Source organism: Labrus bergylta, chromosome 20 (assembly GCF_963930695.1).
Source record: "Labrus bergylta chromosome 20, fLabBer1.1, whole genome shotgun sequence".
Lineage (NCBI taxonomy): Eukaryota > Metazoa > Chordata > Actinopteri > Labriformes > Labridae > Labrus > Labrus bergylta.
Window position 1 is genome coordinate 4,823,712 of NC_089214.1, and position 18,970 is coordinate 4,842,681.

General features: G+C 38.7%; 1 protein-coding gene across 1 annotated transcript; it reads right to left on the minus strand.

Moving 5' to 3' along the window:
* Nucleotides 1-897: 897 nt before the first annotated feature.
* Nucleotides 898-17,897, minus strand: phex (phosphate regulating endopeptidase homolog, X-linked). Its single transcript, XM_020656588.3, has 22 exons — nucleotides 17,455-17,897; nucleotides 14,503-14,559; nucleotides 14,188-14,349; nucleotides 13,460-13,543; nucleotides 12,518-12,744; nucleotides 11,887-11,955; nucleotides 11,217-11,333; nucleotides 10,937-11,020; nucleotides 10,361-10,503; nucleotides 10,037-10,130; nucleotides 9,424-9,552; nucleotides 8,990-9,091; nucleotides 6,486-6,563; nucleotides 5,763-5,866; nucleotides 5,615-5,673; nucleotides 5,123-5,177; nucleotides 3,670-3,737; nucleotides 3,447-3,577; nucleotides 3,142-3,207; nucleotides 2,642-2,746; nucleotides 1,514-1,590; nucleotides 898-1,417 (listed from the first exon to the last, which is right to left on the minus strand). The coding sequence occupies exons 1-22, from the start codon at nucleotides 17,576-17,578 to the stop codon at nucleotides 1,315-1,317; spliced, it is 2,238 nt and encodes a 745-aa protein (XP_020512244.2). The 5' UTR covers nucleotides 17,579-17,897; the 3' UTR covers nucleotides 898-1,314.
* Between the last annotated feature and the right edge of the window lie 1,073 nt (nucleotides 17,898-18,970).

Here is an 18,970-nt window from a genome sequence, read left to right on the forward strand (position 1 = left end):
TTGACCTTCTTTCACTTACTCATGAAATCTGCAGTGTAAAAAAATAAATAAATAAAAATAACTGCCTTCACTCCAGAGCAACATCAAAGACTCCAAACACGCTGACGTGAGCGTTCACCTCAACAGAGCAGCTCAGTGAAGGAGACAGGAAGACAAATGGAGAGAGTGCCTCTTGTACTGTACTTTTTGAGTGCTTGTAATTCAGCGAGTACATTTGCCTCTGGCTGACCTGCAGCTCGATAAATATGAATGTCTAACCCAAGATCAAAACTGACACATAGTGGGACAAACACATCTTACATAAGTAAACCTCATCCATGTATGCAAGCATTTCAAGGTTATTGTACAAAATTACAAAATGCGAGATTAAAAACGTTTTTTCTTACATTTTTGCATTTTTTTTTTTATATTAAAATTGTGCAGAAACAATTTAGTTTTTGGTTTCGAGTATTTTTCAAAAGATGAGATATTTCTCCTTTCAACAGTTACCCTCACATTGGTAGCGTTGTAGAACTCAAACAATTGGTGTTGGTCTCGAGACCACTTTTTGAAGGTCTCGTCTCAGAATCTAAATACTTTTTACCCGGTCTTGTCTCAGTCTGAGACTGGGCGCACTTTTCTTCTCAATGTCATCCCTGTGATACCTTCTTTGTAAACAACAAATAACTTGAATTCAGTTGTAGTTTGATTTTTTTTCCCCCCTGGTTACCGCTGCAACCTTCCCGCTGTTACAGTCTGAATGAGTGACACGCCCCCTACAGACAAGATGATGACTTCACAGTGATATTTATGGACTAGGTCTTGGTCTCGGTCTTGCACTGCCTTGGTCTTGGTCTCGGTGTTGTCTTGACTACAACACTACACGTTTGTATCCTAGGCTCCAATAACAAGAAAAAATCTGGTGATTGCATTTTTAGTTTAATATTTACATTTTTTTTATTTCCTAAGAAAGTTGTAGCTTTATAAACTCACACTTACAGTAGATTTTTTTTTTACAACACTCTTATAATCCATAAATTATGGTCCTCAACAATTGGCTTCAGTCATAATTTATGCAGTAGCTGAAACATGTGCAGTGGAAAAAGTTACAGATTTGTTGCAGTAAAAGTAAACAACATCTTGCCATCTTTAAAAGTTCCCACCTGTATACGATCACGTTTATAGATTGGGGTGTATTTTTTTTCTTGAGAACATCTCGGCGTCATTGTTCTCACATCATGTAAACTATGTCGGCCGACTCCAGCATCACTATCAGCCCTTTAACGAGCGTCCTGCTGAGGACAACTCAGGCCCGGGTTCAGGGTCAAGCTGAGGTCACCACACCCGGCAGGACTGCGCGCCACGGTTCATCGTCGACGACTCCGGACAGCTGAACGTTTTCCGAAACTCTTCATAGTTACTCATCGCTCCGATGACTCTGCCGGGCAACAGGGATGGTAAAGGTCAGGCTGTGGGGAGTGTGTGTGTGTGTGTGTGTGTGTGTGTGTGTGTGTGTGTGTGTGTGTGTGCTCACCTGTACTTTGGAGGACTGTGTGCTCCACTCTGGATCTGATCCCTGGCTGCTTCTGGTCGGTATGAGTTACATCTCACCTGCAGAGCACACAGTACATTAGAGGGATGGTTCAACCCGTTTTCCTGCTTTATCACCAAAATATTACAATGTTCAACGGACTACAAGTTGTTTAGTGTATTTCAAATAAAGCCATTTTTTTCCCACTCTTTCTTGCAATAATATGAAAGCTTGCACATTATGTATAATTCAGTAAATGTAGTCCACAAGGTCTAACCTAACTTTTATTCTTATTTTATTATTTATTTGTACATTTACTTCATTCAAACACAAAATCTCAAATTTGAATGAAAAGGAGCCTAAAGAAGACTAATGTTATATAATCTGCCCCTCCTTCACAAGACATGAATAAACAAAACACTTATATGCTTTATATGCAATTTTTTGATCCAGCAGATGTCGCCCTTGAGCACCAGCATGAAACCAAAACAACTTGTGCTGCATTGTTGTGTTAGCATGCTAATGCTAGCGATCTTTATTATGCTGGTATCTTCACACTGCATGTAAATTTACCTGAAATGAGCGTGATCTAGAAACACAGTTAAGCAGTGAGTACAGTATGTTATTCTTCTTTTCTCTAGTCCCTCAATTAAACAACTTTTTTCGTGAGGGGAGGAGTCAGCCGCTGTCCCAACGATGTAAACAAACTGAAGATAGGACTCTGAAAACATCACAGACAGTGAGACTCGGGTGTCACACTCATTGTAGACAGTCATGACTCAGAGTTATTTTCAGAGGATATAATTGATTTCTGTTAGATTTAAGTGAAAAATCACGTATAAAGCCTTTAATAATGTTCAATAAATTGGCTCCAGGCAAACACAGCCACTATCAGCCTCATCGTAGGTCCTCTGTCACAATTTCCTTTAAACAATTTCCAAACCTCCATCCTTTACCTAAACTTCACCTTTGACCTGTTTAAAACCTTAAACTGAAAAGTAATCCATGTTGACAAAGTATCCAGTATACACACGTGTGAAAGAAATGCTCTTACTGGTTCTAACACTGATAGAGCAGCAGAAATAGTTTGTCTGTGTGTTAATGTGTGTGTATCCGTGTGTGTATTTTTACATGTGCGTAGCTCAGGAAGAACAGTTGGTTGTTGTTCAGTCCGACTCCTGGTAGCTGAGGCTCCTCCACACCACCTCTGCTCTCATCCACCCACCGCCTGTACGCCTGCACACAAAGATGAAGACAAGTTGTTGTTTTTTTCCACCCGGACTTCTGAACATAACATCTTGAAAAAGAGTCCGTTCACACACGAGGACATTTTGAGAAGCTGAATACAGGTTGGTGAGAAACTGTACAGGTGCAGTAAAGTGCAGCTATTACAAACACAGACAGTACCAGAGATTTAGTAATCATGCTGCCTTTACTGGCATGACTTACTGGAACACATAAAAACATCAAATCAAAATGATTTATTGTGAGTTACACCCATAATTATGCAAATACCTGGTAATATTAAAAAGCTTTTACCTCCTCCAGTTTGCAGAGACAAAGAGAAACTATTGTTTGGTGGGGGTAATGTTGAGGAGGAGACAGATAATTGAAGAGAAAACAGATCATACCCTAAAAGCCTCTCGTATTCCTCCATTATCTGCTATGTTTTCTGCCAGAGTCCTCTTTCCCCGCACCTGCAGAACAAAACATCCACAATGTTCCTTCACAGAATTTAACAAAGTTACGTTTTAAAGTGAGTTAGTCTGGGATCAAAGCATCTTTGCTCTTTGTCCTTTATTATCGAATAAAATTCAAAAATCCTGTAATGTTCCAAACTGGTGTTGTCAAAGAACACTTTTTTCTTTTTCTCAGTGTTTTGCATGTCTCAGGAGACTTTTCTGATCTCATTTCGCACATCTAAAAACACTCTTACATTAAGGCCTGCCTCCTCCCAGTGGTAGCTGTTATACTGGTCGATCATGCACTGGCTCTTCTCATTGAAGGCTGTGACGGAGGAGTTGCTCCACCACTGATCAAGGTTACCGTTTTTATCGTACTTTCGACCTTGTTCACAGAAAAAAAAAAAAAATCCCATTATACTCTGAGTTAGAAATCTATGATGTTATTTTGGATGTTTTTAAATGTGGCGTGTTTACCGTTATTGTCAAAGCCGTGTGTTAGCTCGTGTCCAACAATCACACCGATGGCTCCATAACTTAGAGATCTGCAAACAGACAACAAGGGGATAAAGATAACGAGACGATATGATACCTTACAATGCGATACAAAACGATATGCTACGATATATGGAGTTAGAGCAGTCTCAATATTCACAAATGCACAAAGAAGGATTCACAAATGTATTTCAATGCACAGAGAAATATATTTCATTCTATATAAATGTAAAACAAATCCACAAATAATAAAATAAGATTCACAAATGTATTTCTGATTCACACACAAATATTTATAGTTTTGTGTATATGTAATAGAATTCCACAAATATAGAAACTATTCAGTCTGCATTTACAAACTGTTTGTCATTTGTGAACCTCACTGCGTTTGTGTGTGGGATTTTTGAGACTCCCCTGCTGTGGTTAGATTCACAAATAAAAACATTTCAGCAGGGAAATGTCTGTAGCCAATCAGATGTCAACTTCCTATTCAGCCAATCACAGTAGCGTAGATTCAAGGGTATGACTTAATATGATCACTTCAGCGTTGCATCTGCGCATACAGCGATTAGCCTAGCTATCAGACAATCTGATTAAGCCATCTTTAATCTGACTCTGTCTCTGTGATTGTCGTACTATATATGGAAAAACTGATCTAACTCCATATAATTGGGGGCTAATTTAATTTGATATTAATTGGGGCTATATGATTAAGATTGATAGATTGAGATTGCTACAATACAATGCTATACCATACCATGCGATACGATACGGTGGCCATTGTACAGTCTAGATCTCCAGTTTTTGTAAAGTGATAACATTTGCTAAGAACTGGGGCTACACTTCATAGAAAGATTAATCGAGATTGATACGATATGCTACCGTGTAATACCATACTACAGGAAACACCGTTTTCCCCTCCCTGAGAAACCATTATCAAATGAAGCTCCATTTATATACAGTATATAAATATAATATAATATGAATGTCCCTTTAATTGTTTTAGTAAACGTACAGTATGGTGACATCAAGAGATGAGTCTGACCCTTCACTTCAAAAACTTCTGCTTTAAAATAACTTGGATGTATTTTGATGACACAATAAGTCATATTTTCACAATCTGTTATGTGTTCTCCAACTCTCAAGCATCACTACTCTAAAGAGTTGAATATGAATTTATAAAAAAACATGCTTCATACAGCAGGACTATGTGTACTATACTTAAACTTGATGTACTGTGGATTGTAAGGTAGCTTATTAAATTACAGTGTTTATCCACTGACCTTACCCTTACTTTTCTTCTTCTCTGTGGTTTTCTTTCAGGAGGTTTATGTCAGAATAATAATTTCAGAGCTTCACCTTGCTCCCGGGTATAAGCATGAGGTGGCATTTCTTTGGTCTGTTAGCAGAGCGTGTCACATTTCTTTAATCTCACCTTGGATACTCTCCTCCCCAAAAGAAAGGTTTTTGAAGCTCTCCAGCTGGGAATCCTTAAAGAGAAAATCAAAATAGGTTTTTCTTGGTGTGTCTTCAGCCGTGTCCGAGCAGAAATTATTTACTGCTGAAGGTCAGGTAAGTTTTTCAAAGGCTTTAGTTTGTATTTCAGGCTGAGTCATTTTCTGCTCTCCCTTTAGGGGAAACTATTAAAAGCCTGATCACATAGCCACAGTTCTAGAGAGCACTCTTCTCGTCAGTGTTAGTTATTTTTTTATGCAAATTCTTAATCATTTCTGACACTGAACTGTCAACTCAGCCTTCTTAGGGGAAGAATAAACCCCTGAAAATGTATCATAGGCGGATACTTAATTGAAATCACTGAGGTGCAGTGTAGCGTCATCCTGTCTGAATACTTCAGAAATCAAAATAACGTCTGAATGATTAAATGAAAAACTTGAGTCTCAGTAATCTCTCCGACTTTGTGTCTTACTGATTTGGTTGGTGGAGGAGCTGTAGAAGGCGTTCACAGTTGTCGGGTTAGTAAACCACCTGCAGCAAACACAAAAACACACGTTATGTCAAAAGTGAAACAGAGAAAGTTGCTCGGCATGTCGGGCGAGATAGCACGTTCTACTCACTCTGTTCGTGGGACACTTTTTCTGAGCCAGGCGAGATCCGACTGGGCGATGAACTTCAACGTCTGAATCACATTCCCGTAGTAGTCCTTCTCATTGAACTCTAGCTGGAACATACACAAACGCAAACACATTGTGTTATTTACAGAACTGTTTAAAACATTTTTTTTTTTTTTTTTTTTTTTTTTTGAAAAATATAACAAAAAAACACGCAACCCACATAAAAAAATAAAACCCATACACACAAACCCAAAACAAAACAGTGTCACACACATCACCAACAACATAACCATGATTTACTTTCAGTTTTTGCAACCAAAATAATGTTTACATACATCCCCTTTTCATTATATATTTTATTAAATTAAGATATCACCACATTTTCCCTTGCCAACCTGTATCTAAACATCCTCCATCACATGTTGCCATGGAAACCATCTGTCAAGGAATTTTTGCATTTTGCCGTCTTATTTTGAAAGTTATCATTTCCATTATGTAAATTCCTTTGACAAGTAATTTCCAAGACTCGTGGGTTAAAAACAGCCCCCACACTCTCTCGCTGGTCTAAAATCAGAATTAATAAAACCTTCAAAACAAAATGAAGTAAATAAAACCTGATTGATTGAAAAAATACATTTGGGTCTTAATATTTCATGGAGGAGTTGGTCGTGGGTCCTGAGGCTCGACCAGTTGATGACCACTGTTGTAAAGCAGCGCTATACAAACCTGCTTTAAGTCTTCATTGAGGTAGGTGTCGTTCAGTATGAACTCAGGATAGCCAACTTTAGCAAGAACCGCATGAGCCTTGAAAGAAGCAGACGGCAGATTGAGATTAAGTGAAAACAATAAATGATAAAAAAAAAAAAAAAAAAAAAAAATTGAGAAGGCATTGAAGAGTGTGAGTTGGTGTTTTTTATGACATGAGAATTTAAGAACCAGGAAGAATATTTAAGAGACTAAATTCGTCGACTTTTTAACTGTGCATGTCTAACATGGTTGTGGTAGTTGTAATGGAAAAATTCTGTTTACTGTCGAGGACACATTTTACTTACAGCCCGCTTGAGAAATGCTACAATAAGTTAAGACATAATATTCTTGTTTTGTCTTTACCCGAGGATGAAGGTTTCTCACAAATAGCTAAATATCAAAGATACTCAGACTTGAAGTTTCCTTGACATTACTGTTGTGCAATGTGTTGAAATGTATGACAAAATGTATTTGATATTTGACTGCGTCTGTATCAGCAACCCTTATATAGGCATGAAGGTTTTTCTGTGTATATAAACCCGAGCATATTGTGATTACTTGGAGCTTTTCCTTCAGACTGTATTGACACTCTGAAACTTTGTTCCTTCTACTTGCAAGAAGAATTAAACTAAACAAAGACATTGATTGACTCATGATCCTTTCTTTTGCATTGTTAACAGAAATTTCCAGCACATAGTAGCAAAACCCTAGAGGGATTATCTTTTTAAATGTTTTCAGTAGTGACATTGTGAATAAGTTGTTGAAAGAGTGGCGGTTTGGTTCAAGGACAAAATCACTCCATCGAGAGAAAAGAGTCTCACAACACAGACAGCAGAACGAAAGACAGCCGAGCACTTATGTGTTAAACCAAGGTCTTTAATCATGGAATGTGTAATGACTTATTTTGAAGCAGAAAACCACAGAAAGTTAAACGATTATTACGAGTTGATCAAGAGTATGGAATCAAATAAGTCATTGTTTGGGCCGTACGTTATAGGAGTGCAAGAAATTCTTATCATTGTGTAAGGATGTGGGGTAGTGCATATCTTCAAGTTATCCCCAGAGGGATAACCACAAACATCTCAAGCAATTGAATTGGAAGGAAATAATTTACCAAAATAGTTACCAGCCAAACAAATAGGCTCGCTTTTCTGAATAGCCTTGAGATAAGGAGCACCAATAAACTATTCTTGTAGAGCCTCTGAAAATAGTAAACAAGTCAAGAGGTGCTTATGAAGAATCACACACTTCTCACATGACACACAAAGAACAGCTCACTATCACTGATGATGAGATAATGAGTCAGCGCAGAGTGATGCCACTCGAGGGACTATAAACTTAACACACCTGAGCCAAATCAGGGCCAATCAGTTACACACACACACCTGACACTGCACTGAGATGATTACCTCCCCACACTCAGTGGGTGACCAGTGTGATCTCCCTCACACATTGTGAAAGGCGCTTTAATAGAACTGCCCCCAAGGCCCAATTAAAAGCATTTGGACCTGACAATACAATCTTAAGTTGACAGGAAATAAGACATAAAGGGGAGCACTAAAACGTAAACATTGGGTTAAAAACAAACCAGTCATTTACCGTATTTTCCGCACTATAAGGTGCACCGGATTATAAGGCGCACCTTCAATGAATGGCCTATTTTAGAACTGTTTTCATATATAGGGCGCACCGGATTATAAGGCGCATAGAATAGAACGTGTTTACAACTGAACAAGGCTGGGAGATATTGTGAATATATAAATATAAATACGTATAAAACTATGTTTTGTACATAGTGCATTCACAATAACTCAACGTTGTTCAAACGTTAATGTGCATATTCACAATATCTCCCAGCCTAGTTCAGTTGTAAACACGTAAAAGAAACACAGTCTGATACCGCTAATTCAAACGTTAGTGCATAACTCAACATTGTTCAGTTACGTATAACACGTAAAGCTCACTTTTTCAGTTCATTCCCCGTCCACGAATCCCTCGAATTCTTCTTCTTCAGTGTCCGAATTGAACAGTTGGGCGAGTACGGCATCCAACATGCCCGGCTCCCTCTCGTCATTATCCGAGTCAGTGTCGCTGAGCGCCGTGTACAACCAGTATGGATCGACCAATTAACCAATTGATCCATATATAAGGAGCTCCGGATTATAAGGCGCACTGTCGTTTTTTGAGAAAATTAAAGGCTTTTAAGTGCGCCTTATAGTGCGGAAAATACGGTACTCGTACATTTTGGATAACTTCATTTCAAAACTCAATAATTTTGTTTTATACATTTCAGCTGCTTTTAGATATTCAATGCTAAACTTTTTACAGAGTATAACATTTCACACAAAATAAGTTGAAAATTATTATTTTTTTTAAATGTATTTCAAAAATGAGTGAGAGATGGAAAAATAATGAGGTAGTTTTTTAAATGTTCTCGTCTAATTCACTGTTCAGAGTGATGCGGTGCTTCCAGCTGTTCTTACCTTGTCTATGGCTCTCTCCTTTGTTGGTGAATCCATCCAGGTGTTCTCCTTCTTCAGTATGTCAATGAACGCCCAACGAACGCCCCCAATCAACTCCTCCATCTGAAAAACACACACACACACACACACACACACACAAACACACACACACACAAATACACGTTAATTAATTAGAAGCTGACGGAGGATTAAATGTGATGTAAATTCCAGACGACATACATATAAATCATCGAGAAAAATTGCATTCTGTCAATGCCACATAAACAAACCACCTGACGCATAAGAAACAACATTACATGTCTGACATCTCTGTGACTCAGAGGCAAAATATAATCAACACACATCTGTTACACACTTAAACATATACAAATGAAACATGTTAACCCCTTAATCCCCCACTTTGGGACACTAGATAATGTGTCTCACAAACTCACCATGTGCTTCTTGTCCTCCTGGAAGTGTGTGTCGACAAAAAGGCGCCCGGTGGCATAAACAAGTGAATTCTCAACGTAGTTAACACATTTATCCCAGCGCGGGGTGAGAGAAGTGGTGCCTGTGGTTACCTGGTGGAGGTGGTCGGGGGGGGGGGGGGGGGGGACAAAGATGCAAGATGACAGTGTTACTCCCTTCATAACACGATGACTTTCATTGTTTTATTTAACATCCGAATCATCACTTAGATGTGAGTCGCAAATGGCGTCACAAAGTCTGGGAAGCGTTTCTTAATTATGTGAATCATTTCTGTTTCATTATTCTATCACATGTTTTGTACCGCTTTCTGTATACAGTTGAATTTCACATCATAACTCAAACCAAATTCAAAACTTTGCAAACATATGTAAACCATGTTTCTGCAAAGTGTCAAATACTAACGGAGCAGCTCTAGTCTAAGCCTTTTAATACTGCATATTATACCTGATTTAAGGCTTTTAAGGAGCCTTGTTTGTCTTTGACCCATTAAAGAGCATCACATTCTTCAGTTTATCTAAACACTTAAGAATCGCCGAATATGGACATAGATGTTTGGAACATTCTTCATGTACCAACCCGAGCATAGTCCAGGTATCTGTAAAGGAAACGTCGGCTCAGAGTGGTGATCCTGGAAAATGCTGTCCTCCACTGCACATAGTTAGCTACAGTCCTGGAGAGAGGCAGAGAGAGAGAGAGAGAGAGAGAGAGAGAGAGAGAGAGAGAGAGAGAGAGAGAGAGAGGAGGGCCATTAATTAAATGCCTACATGTAATCTCATTATACACTATAATATACTGATAATGAGAAACAGGAGCCCTCAGGCCCCAGTGTGTGTGCTCATCAGTCTGCGTGTGTTCTCTATCTAGCTGTTTGTGCATGAGTGTGTCTGTGTGAGTGCATACCTGGGATCTGTGGAGTTTAAGAGCTTGACGAGTTCCTTAAAGTACTGTGGAGCCCGGACGATGACAGGCTCAGAGGAGGAGATGGACCGAACCGGTTCGGTTTTAGACTCCACCACAGATTTAACAAAACCCAACCAGTCTAACTATGGAAAGAGGGGACAAGTGTGCATATGTCGAAGAAATCCCTTAATGACAAAGAAGAACACGTTTATTTGAAAAAAATATTTTGCAGATTTATTTTCCTTTTTTTATGCCAAAACTTTCATTGACACAATGTTACAACCATGGCTAAAGTATTTAGTTATTTTAAATCTTTCAGAAGAAAGTTGCAATCTTTGTGCCCCAAAAATGATTTATGTGGATAAAAAAGCTTTAATTAAATCTTTCGCAGTTTAAAGGTCCGAGCATCTTGATATATGATGCACTTTAAATTCTTTACTGTCAGTTTCTTTATAAAAAAGAAAAAGCTAAGTAAAAGTAAAAAAGGCGTGATAGTTTTGATAAACAAAGGGAAATAAAATTAATAGATTATTCTGATTATTTTGTCATTCATTCTGTCTTCCTGTATTATAATACCTGTGGTATGGTTCGCTGCAGGCGAGAGAGTGTGAATTTGTTGTACATGTTCTCACTGGTGCGGTTTTCATAGGGAATCAAGATCTGCAGGGAAAAAAAAGCAATATTACACAGACATAGAGTCAAACATGGATTATTTCCATTTACACTGTTGGTTAAGTTGTTGAATCAATTTCAATGACAGTTAATAATGCTGGGCTCTGATTTAGCTCCATTGAGGCCTATCAAATCAACTTTATACAGATAATGAGATCCTATTTATCAGACATGACGTCTTTACATGAGCCAGTTTTGATTCGAAAGCGAGAGCCTTTTCCATCTGGGTCAGTGCTGCTTTCTCCGGAGCGCCCAGCATGACTGCTGTATCTACCATCAAGCTCAGCAGGGCCGCACGATACTGGACAGAGAGAGAGAGAGAGAGAGAGAGAGAGAGAGAGAGAGAGAGAGAGATATCCATAATGATTGAAATTACAGAAAAGTTCAAAGCCTAAAACATTGAAATATAAAAATCCTGCTTTTAAAATAATTCATGTCAAATTATAATGACCATCTTTAACCAAAGTAAGTGCAATCATAATAGTAAAATTGCATCTAAAGCAAAACAGTGACTAGTCTTCCAGTTTAGAAAACTAATCACTGAACTTTTTAGTCCTGGCCAAATGAAGAAGCTATTAGCACAGAAATCGATAATTAAGCTTCCCTTTCTAATATTGTTTTTCTGAATCAAGACATTATATAATTTATTAAAATGTTGAGTCTGGAAATAAGCTCTTGTTCTGATTAAAACGCGCTGATTATAAAAACCAATATTCACTGCTGATATTTCGAGTGGTTTTGAATTTTATTGCTGTAATTCATCACTCAAGCAGGAAGGAAATAGCTACTGCAGGAAGAGGGGTTTTTTAGATGACAGGTTAAAAAAAAGGGTTGAAAGATGAAGCAGAACTCACGGCCCGTGCAGAGGAGGAGTTGGTAGTGTAGTCTTCCCTGGAGGGCAGAGACAAGGATGCCTGATCGAGCTACGTCAAGGCACAAAGAAACGGTTAATACTGTATGTTCTGTTTTTTTGGTTCAACATGTAATATTTGCTGCAGCAATGGACTTACAGCCAAGGCTGCAAATCAGCAATTGCCTACATGTCAACATTGGTGCCTTACGTACAAATTGTTAAGACATTATATCATATATGACTTGATTGCCAAACATTCAAAGGTTTATATATTGTGTAATTGGGAATTTAAATCCCAATTTTACGATAATAGAAGGCTCAGTGGTGGAGTGTGACAATGCTAATATAAATCAGCCAGTCCCCTAAAACCACGGCCATCTCTGTTGGTTATAGAGAATACATAGGCTACTAACTGTTAGCTGGTGGTAAGTTTAGTTTAAGTTACAGTAAAGACTGGAAGCCTGATACAACATCATTGTTTTTTTGTTTATTACATAAGACACAAATCTAAGTCTAAAACCAAAAAAATGTATTAACTGCTGGTTAAGTTGGACAAAATGCTGATTTTCTGAAATGTCAAACTAAAAATCATGCATGAATAAATCACAGGAAGTGAAGCACTGATGTCAAACCTTGATAATGTAGTGTGAGGAGTTTTTGTCATCAGGGGAGACATAAAGACGAATCAGGACGCTCTTACTGTGCTGATTCCTCATCTCTGCTAGAGTTTTTAGGAGGCTCCACTGCCTCTCCGACCACTGATAATCTCCACCTAGCCCATCCCCCACAACAGGCCATCGAAACTCAGGCTGCTTAAGTGTTTTCAGCATAGGTTTGGAATCCATCTGCTCCAGTATAGCTGTGTTAGAACACACAAAAAAAAGAAGAAATCCAGATTAAGTATATCATTGTGTCTGATTGTTTCTATTATTTCCTTTATTATTATTTTTACCTTTGTCTTAAAATGTTATTTTTCCTTTATCTTTATTTTATGCATGTCCAATAATCTGGACCTGCTAGGTAGGTCTCGGCAAGGTCATCCTATCTTATTCTTGTCATGTCACCCTGTCCTTTAGATACGTTATACGTATCTAAAGGACAGGGTGACATAACAATAGAGTGTTATCGTGTACCTGTTCATAGTCATGGAGAGTGGGGACTTTTTTTTATTTTACCACAGTTGTCCCATGAGCCATTTTGAGTCAAAGGGTTTTTGTTTTTGTATTAAAATTAGATCCAAGTTAAGATGCTGTGATAGTCTGAGTGCTGGGTTTATGCATGTGATTCTGGCTGAGGGGCTTCATAAGGCATTATTCAAACAGTAGTCCCCACAAGAGCTCATAAACATGTATGTGTGTGTGCATTATTAGTTGTTTTAGTCACACTCAGGATGCAATAAATTACAATATATGGACTCAATACCTATTTTGGGAACTCACCTAACATTTACAGGTAGGAGTAGAAGAAGATCAGAGTTCAAATGCTGTGGTTAGCGTAATGGTTAGCCTTAGTCTCCATGTAACAAATATATATATCAATAAAAAATAAAACCCAGTTTGTGTTGTCCGACTCACTTTCATTCATGCAGGAGCGATAGACGATCTTAGCCTTGGTCACCGCCTCCAGTTCATCAGTTTCTGATGGAGCTTCTAATAACTCTAAAAGAAAAAACAATCTTTGTTACGCAAAGATCCAAAAATTAACAAATAATTATACTGCTAAATTACTATGTACAAGTTCAGTCTTGCCTAGTGAACCAGTGATAATATCCTAACATCGTAAGAGTTACTTTAAAGGGCAAGTACAATATTATGAATTAAAGTATTCAGGAGTACTACTGCAATTTATAAGAAATTTGTATGAAGCCCTTTTGTAGCTCACACGGGTAAACATGTTGCTCCTAGCATAACCCAAACAGGTCTCAACAAAAGTGGTTGAGTTGTCATTAATTGTAATCCTACATTGTTACCCTAAAGTTATAGATGTACTCCTTTGTAAACCAATACATTTCACTTTCTTCTAAAAGAGATAACTCCCACATATTCAGTGTATTAAAATGTCTGTTACAGATAAGCTACTGTCTTCACAATTACTTCTCATTTTCATTTTCATTTATGAAACAGGAAAGATTAAAAGTTACAGTTAAATGGGCCTGATTCAGTTGAAACTGGTTTACAGTAGGTACCTGTTCTGCAGTGCATTAAAAAAAAAACAAAGATCACACAAGACTACAGACACGACCAACAATCAGACTAAACAGCAACACAGACAAATCTGGTGGAGATTTTGTGGACAAACACACCTTTGAGTCGAATGTCCACATGCTGCCGTAGCCAAGGATAGATGCCATACGAGGAGGAATCTTCAGGGATCGGGTTCTCTTTTAACCACCCTCCACAGGAGAAAGAATAAAAGTCCTCACAGGGGTCAACAGACTGATCCATTTTACTCAGAACAGACCCCGCTACAAGGAGAAGGAAAAGGGAGTCACAGGGATCCCAAATTATAACTTTTTAGAATCAGATCACTAAGTAACAACTAAATTCACCACAATGCAAACACAAAATAGTGGACATTCTGAGAAATTGGACATAAATTGTTTTTCAGTATGTCTCACCTGCTTCGATGCATTCTGGGGTCAAACAGAACTCGTGCTGATTTGATTTTTGAGAGACTGAATGAAAAGAAAAAGGGTTAAAAAATAAGGTGAGCTTGTTGTTTTTGAGTGGCCATTGAGCAATGTAGTCATATAATTAGTTTTGAGCAGTCATTAATATTATAAAAAAGGCATTGATAGAGCAGAGACACCAGGGAAACTTGATAAGGAAACGATGGCTAATGGCTAGTAAATGATGGCTAATGTTGTCTTCTTTTTCTGCCATTCTGATCTCTGTGACAAGTTAGCGAACTGTTCAGGTAAAAACTATAAATTACTGGCAAAACTCTGTGAAAATACCAAAACAACGAACCTCATTTTCAAGTACATTTTCTTAATCATTTATTAAAGAACTCCATGCTCCAAAACAATTGAGAAGGTTAACTTGAGAGAGCAATGCTGCTGTTACCAGTGTACTTTTTTTTCAAGCCGTTTAGTAACCAGCAAAATCATGCTTCTAGTAGTGCATTGGTAAAGTATATTTATTGGAAAATAAATATCACTGATGACAACATTAAATGGCAATCATTTGCAAAATAAGAAATGTTGTTTCCATCACTTTCAGCATAGGTAGACCAGAGGACGGAAAGTTTGACTTGACTATATCTCAAAAAGATATGTGTTATCAGGGAGAAGTGGAACATTCCCAAAATTCACTTTTTTATCAAAATGGAACAAATACAGACCAAAGTTCAGTTGATACAGCTGGAGAGCTGTCAGGCAGAGTAAACAGTTAGTGGATTCAGTTTTTAACCTTATGCCTGCCAGCACTATGGAAAAACACTACCTACAACCACCATGCAGCTTTTAGCAGTGTGATTTCACTTTATACCTCCCTATAATATTTATTTATACAGTGCTTCCTAAAATACACATCAGCTTTTAAACTCGACTTCACTGTCAACAGTAATTACTTCACACATGTCTAAAAAAAGGCACTCAGAAAGCCTCAAGAAGACAAAATAGAGCCCCTCATTGTTGATGTTACTCGTAGTGTGACCACAGGTTTACCCATTCACTTCCTTTCCTGAAGGTGAATGAACGACTGCTGCTCAAAAACCTCTTGGCAGTAACCAGGGTTATGTGATGTGGCTCTGAGGGCGAACAGAGCCAGAACAAGCCCATGAAGACGGATTTAGAAACCAAATCCCTATTGTAAACGCATGAGCGGAGCGTTACAGAGCTGCGCCACAATGTCTGACCTCGGAGGTTGACTGGTCATGTTGTCTAGTTAGAGCTCGCTCGTGAGGGCTCCTTGAGTTTGTGCCCACTCTTAGCATGAACGCACACACTCACAACTTCAACCCTGCGTGACCCACTTGGCCTAAAACAACCTCAACAACCCTCCCCGACTGCTCCGTCAGAATCACACACACGGGGGGTTAAACAGATGCACAGATGTCTGAGACTCAAGTGTCACTGCTTACACCGACATCACGTTCATTACTGAGACACAAAACAGGCCAAAGACATGCATGTACAAAAAACACTAAACACTAAAAAAAAAAAAATGAACACTTGGCATTGCTGAGTCTGGCCGCTCGCATGGCTGGAGACTAGTGGAGGGTTTTTATTAGAGTGGGTGTGTGGTAATGCATACATTGCCACATGACATAATTACACTTCAATGCCACCACAAGAATGTCTGCTCCCCTCAATAACTGCAAAACAATACTTACCCCAACCCCCCCCACAACATATGAACCCCTCCCGACTGCAACCATTCTCACAACTACACGCGAGCGAAACTACTGAAACATCTGACAGAAAGGCCGGCCCTTACAGGAATATACCAACATTTACACAGAACGTTTGATGAGAAGATTGACACCACTTTTATGTCTGTTCATTAAAAACAAAGCTAACAGCAGAAGTCAATCAGCATGAGGACTGGAAATAACATGAACACTAAGCTTTTCCACCTAATTAAAAACAAAGGCTCTCTTTGTCTGCATTTTTAAAATTGGTTCATTGTAATTGGACTAAATGGCAGCAGAAACATGCATAAAAGTACTTGCCAACAAGTTCATTGATTTTCAAAATTTAAAGCTGTAGAATCGGCTTCAGCTAATGGACAGCAGCTTCAAGAAATTGAGGGAAAGTTTCCATGAGCTCTGTTTAGATGGTGTAATATGGACAATTCAGTGTTCTCCCTGAAAGTCAGAAACTTAACATTTGGTTTAGGTTTGGTTTGGTTAGATTCTGTAAAAAATAATATATTTTCCATGTTGTTTACGTTTTAAATTGTCTTGTTTCATTCATATCTTGTCTTAAAGCCTCTATTGCTGTCACATGATGTTGATGTAGAACAGTGTCCAACCTTTACAAATTTCAAGTAAAACTATTGTAAAACTTTCATTTCATTTTATTTAACTGAATGTATTTGTGCCTGTTTTGAGCCAAACAATGGATGTTAATTGCAGCTCCATCTAACCATGACACATCCATGTGGGTATTTTAAAATGTCAGTGCTAATTAAGACTCCTATAAATAAAGAAATACACACACAACAACCCATTAGTCCTCTAAACAATTCCTTGCTAATTAATTTCACATTCTGCCGGAAATAATACCCACAAAGTGTCAACATACACATTCTTTCCTCCTTTCCCAGAGTTCAGTTTGACTCCCACAGTGCGTTATGGTGGAGTTTGAGGTTCTGCATGTTCACGTGGGTGTGTTTGAAACCCTATATGAACCAAAAATAGTTTGACACAAGTTACCCACGACCCCTCCACAAAGACCTTTGCTCCGAACAGAGTGCCTCTGTGTGTTATTTACAGTCTGTATGGACTATAATCTGAGTTCAGCATGCATTATGTTCACTGTGATACATTTCCACTGAATTCCTTACAAATTATAATGCAGGTTTAGAAAAACAAAGTGTATGTGTGTGTTTGGTGGTGGACTTACCCAGTATGAGTGCAAGCAGCAGAGCAGCACAGAGACACACACACATGGCCAGTGCTATCCTGTAGAGACGACTGTTGTCCCTCTCGGGTTTAACCCCACCGCCACCTAAACGCTCCAGCTCCATGGTTTACTATATCACACACACATATAAACACACACTCACCCACACGCTCTTACTTTCTGAAGTGGAAGCGCTGAGGAAAACACACCAAAAGCAAACAAAACTGCTTGAAAAATCTGATAAAGAAATATTGAAATAATGGAGAAATTAAATCAAAAAAATATATAATTATATCTTCAGAAAATTAAAAAAAATCTAATCATTCCTTTGCTCTCATTTCTGCTAAGTCTTCATGTGTCTTTTGCACACAAACACACAGACTTTATTCACTTTCCCTGCCTGTCTGTCTCTCTCTGTGCTGCTATCTGTCTAACTGTAGTAACTCTAACTTCACCCTGGCTCTCCTAACTGTTCCTCCTCCTCCTCTACTCCCATCCCTCCCTCCCTCCCTCCCTCCCTCCCTCCCTACAGGACAGAAAGGAACAGGCCTCCCTGTGATGAACAGAGCTCAAACTAGAGCCAGAACGTTATCTGTTTGTTTTACTGTGTGACCATTAAAGGTTGCAGACCCCCTTGTTGGTAACATATAAGAGTGTGGGTCTAATGTCCTGTTTAAAACAGCATGGTGTTCTGCTTGAAACATTTATCGGATCAGACAGTCAGTAGACCAGGACAAAGTTACACACGCTGATACACACACACACACACACACGCACACACACACACACTGATTACAATTGATTAATCTGGTGATGATAATGACGCCGCAGCCTGTAAAAACACATCAGTGTTTTTGTCAGGATGCATCAATAATTTCTTTGAAGAGACAGAGGTGCTGATGATAATGACACCCCAGCTCCTGATTGGTCCACCTCCCCCACCCCCTCCTCCCCCCGTCCTCCCCCCTCCCCCATACCGTGGTGAGAACTCTATCTGCACATGCTCATTAGGGTTTGAGGCGTTGGCCACAGATCCCTTATATAGAATTGACTTCCTGCGCTGCTAAAAACACCCATTCATCAAGCAGATGCGCCTACCACACTTCTATTGTTCCCCATTGTGACTCACAATAATTTGTGTCCTGTTTTTATTCTCATTGTTTCACATTTCAAATGTGAGTCTTTGCTCTAGTTTTCATTGTCGCCACTCAGACAGTTGATCTCACCACTTTGCTCCAGACTGAAATATCTAAAAAAAAACATGAGATGGATCTGCAAGTCTCAATAGTTCCATCAGTCACAGCTGTAATTTGTATTTATCGCTAATTAAGAGAAGGTCCCAGAGTGTGACTGTGGTGTGTTGACGTACTCTGCATTAATGTGGAGTCATACACATCGGAAAAAAAATGAATTTCCGAGATGGAAAACGCACATGAACGCCTGCTCAAGTCGGAACAGGTACTCGGAAACCTCAAGAAAGAGTTAGTTGCTTGACTTGCCAACTCGGATGCTGGGA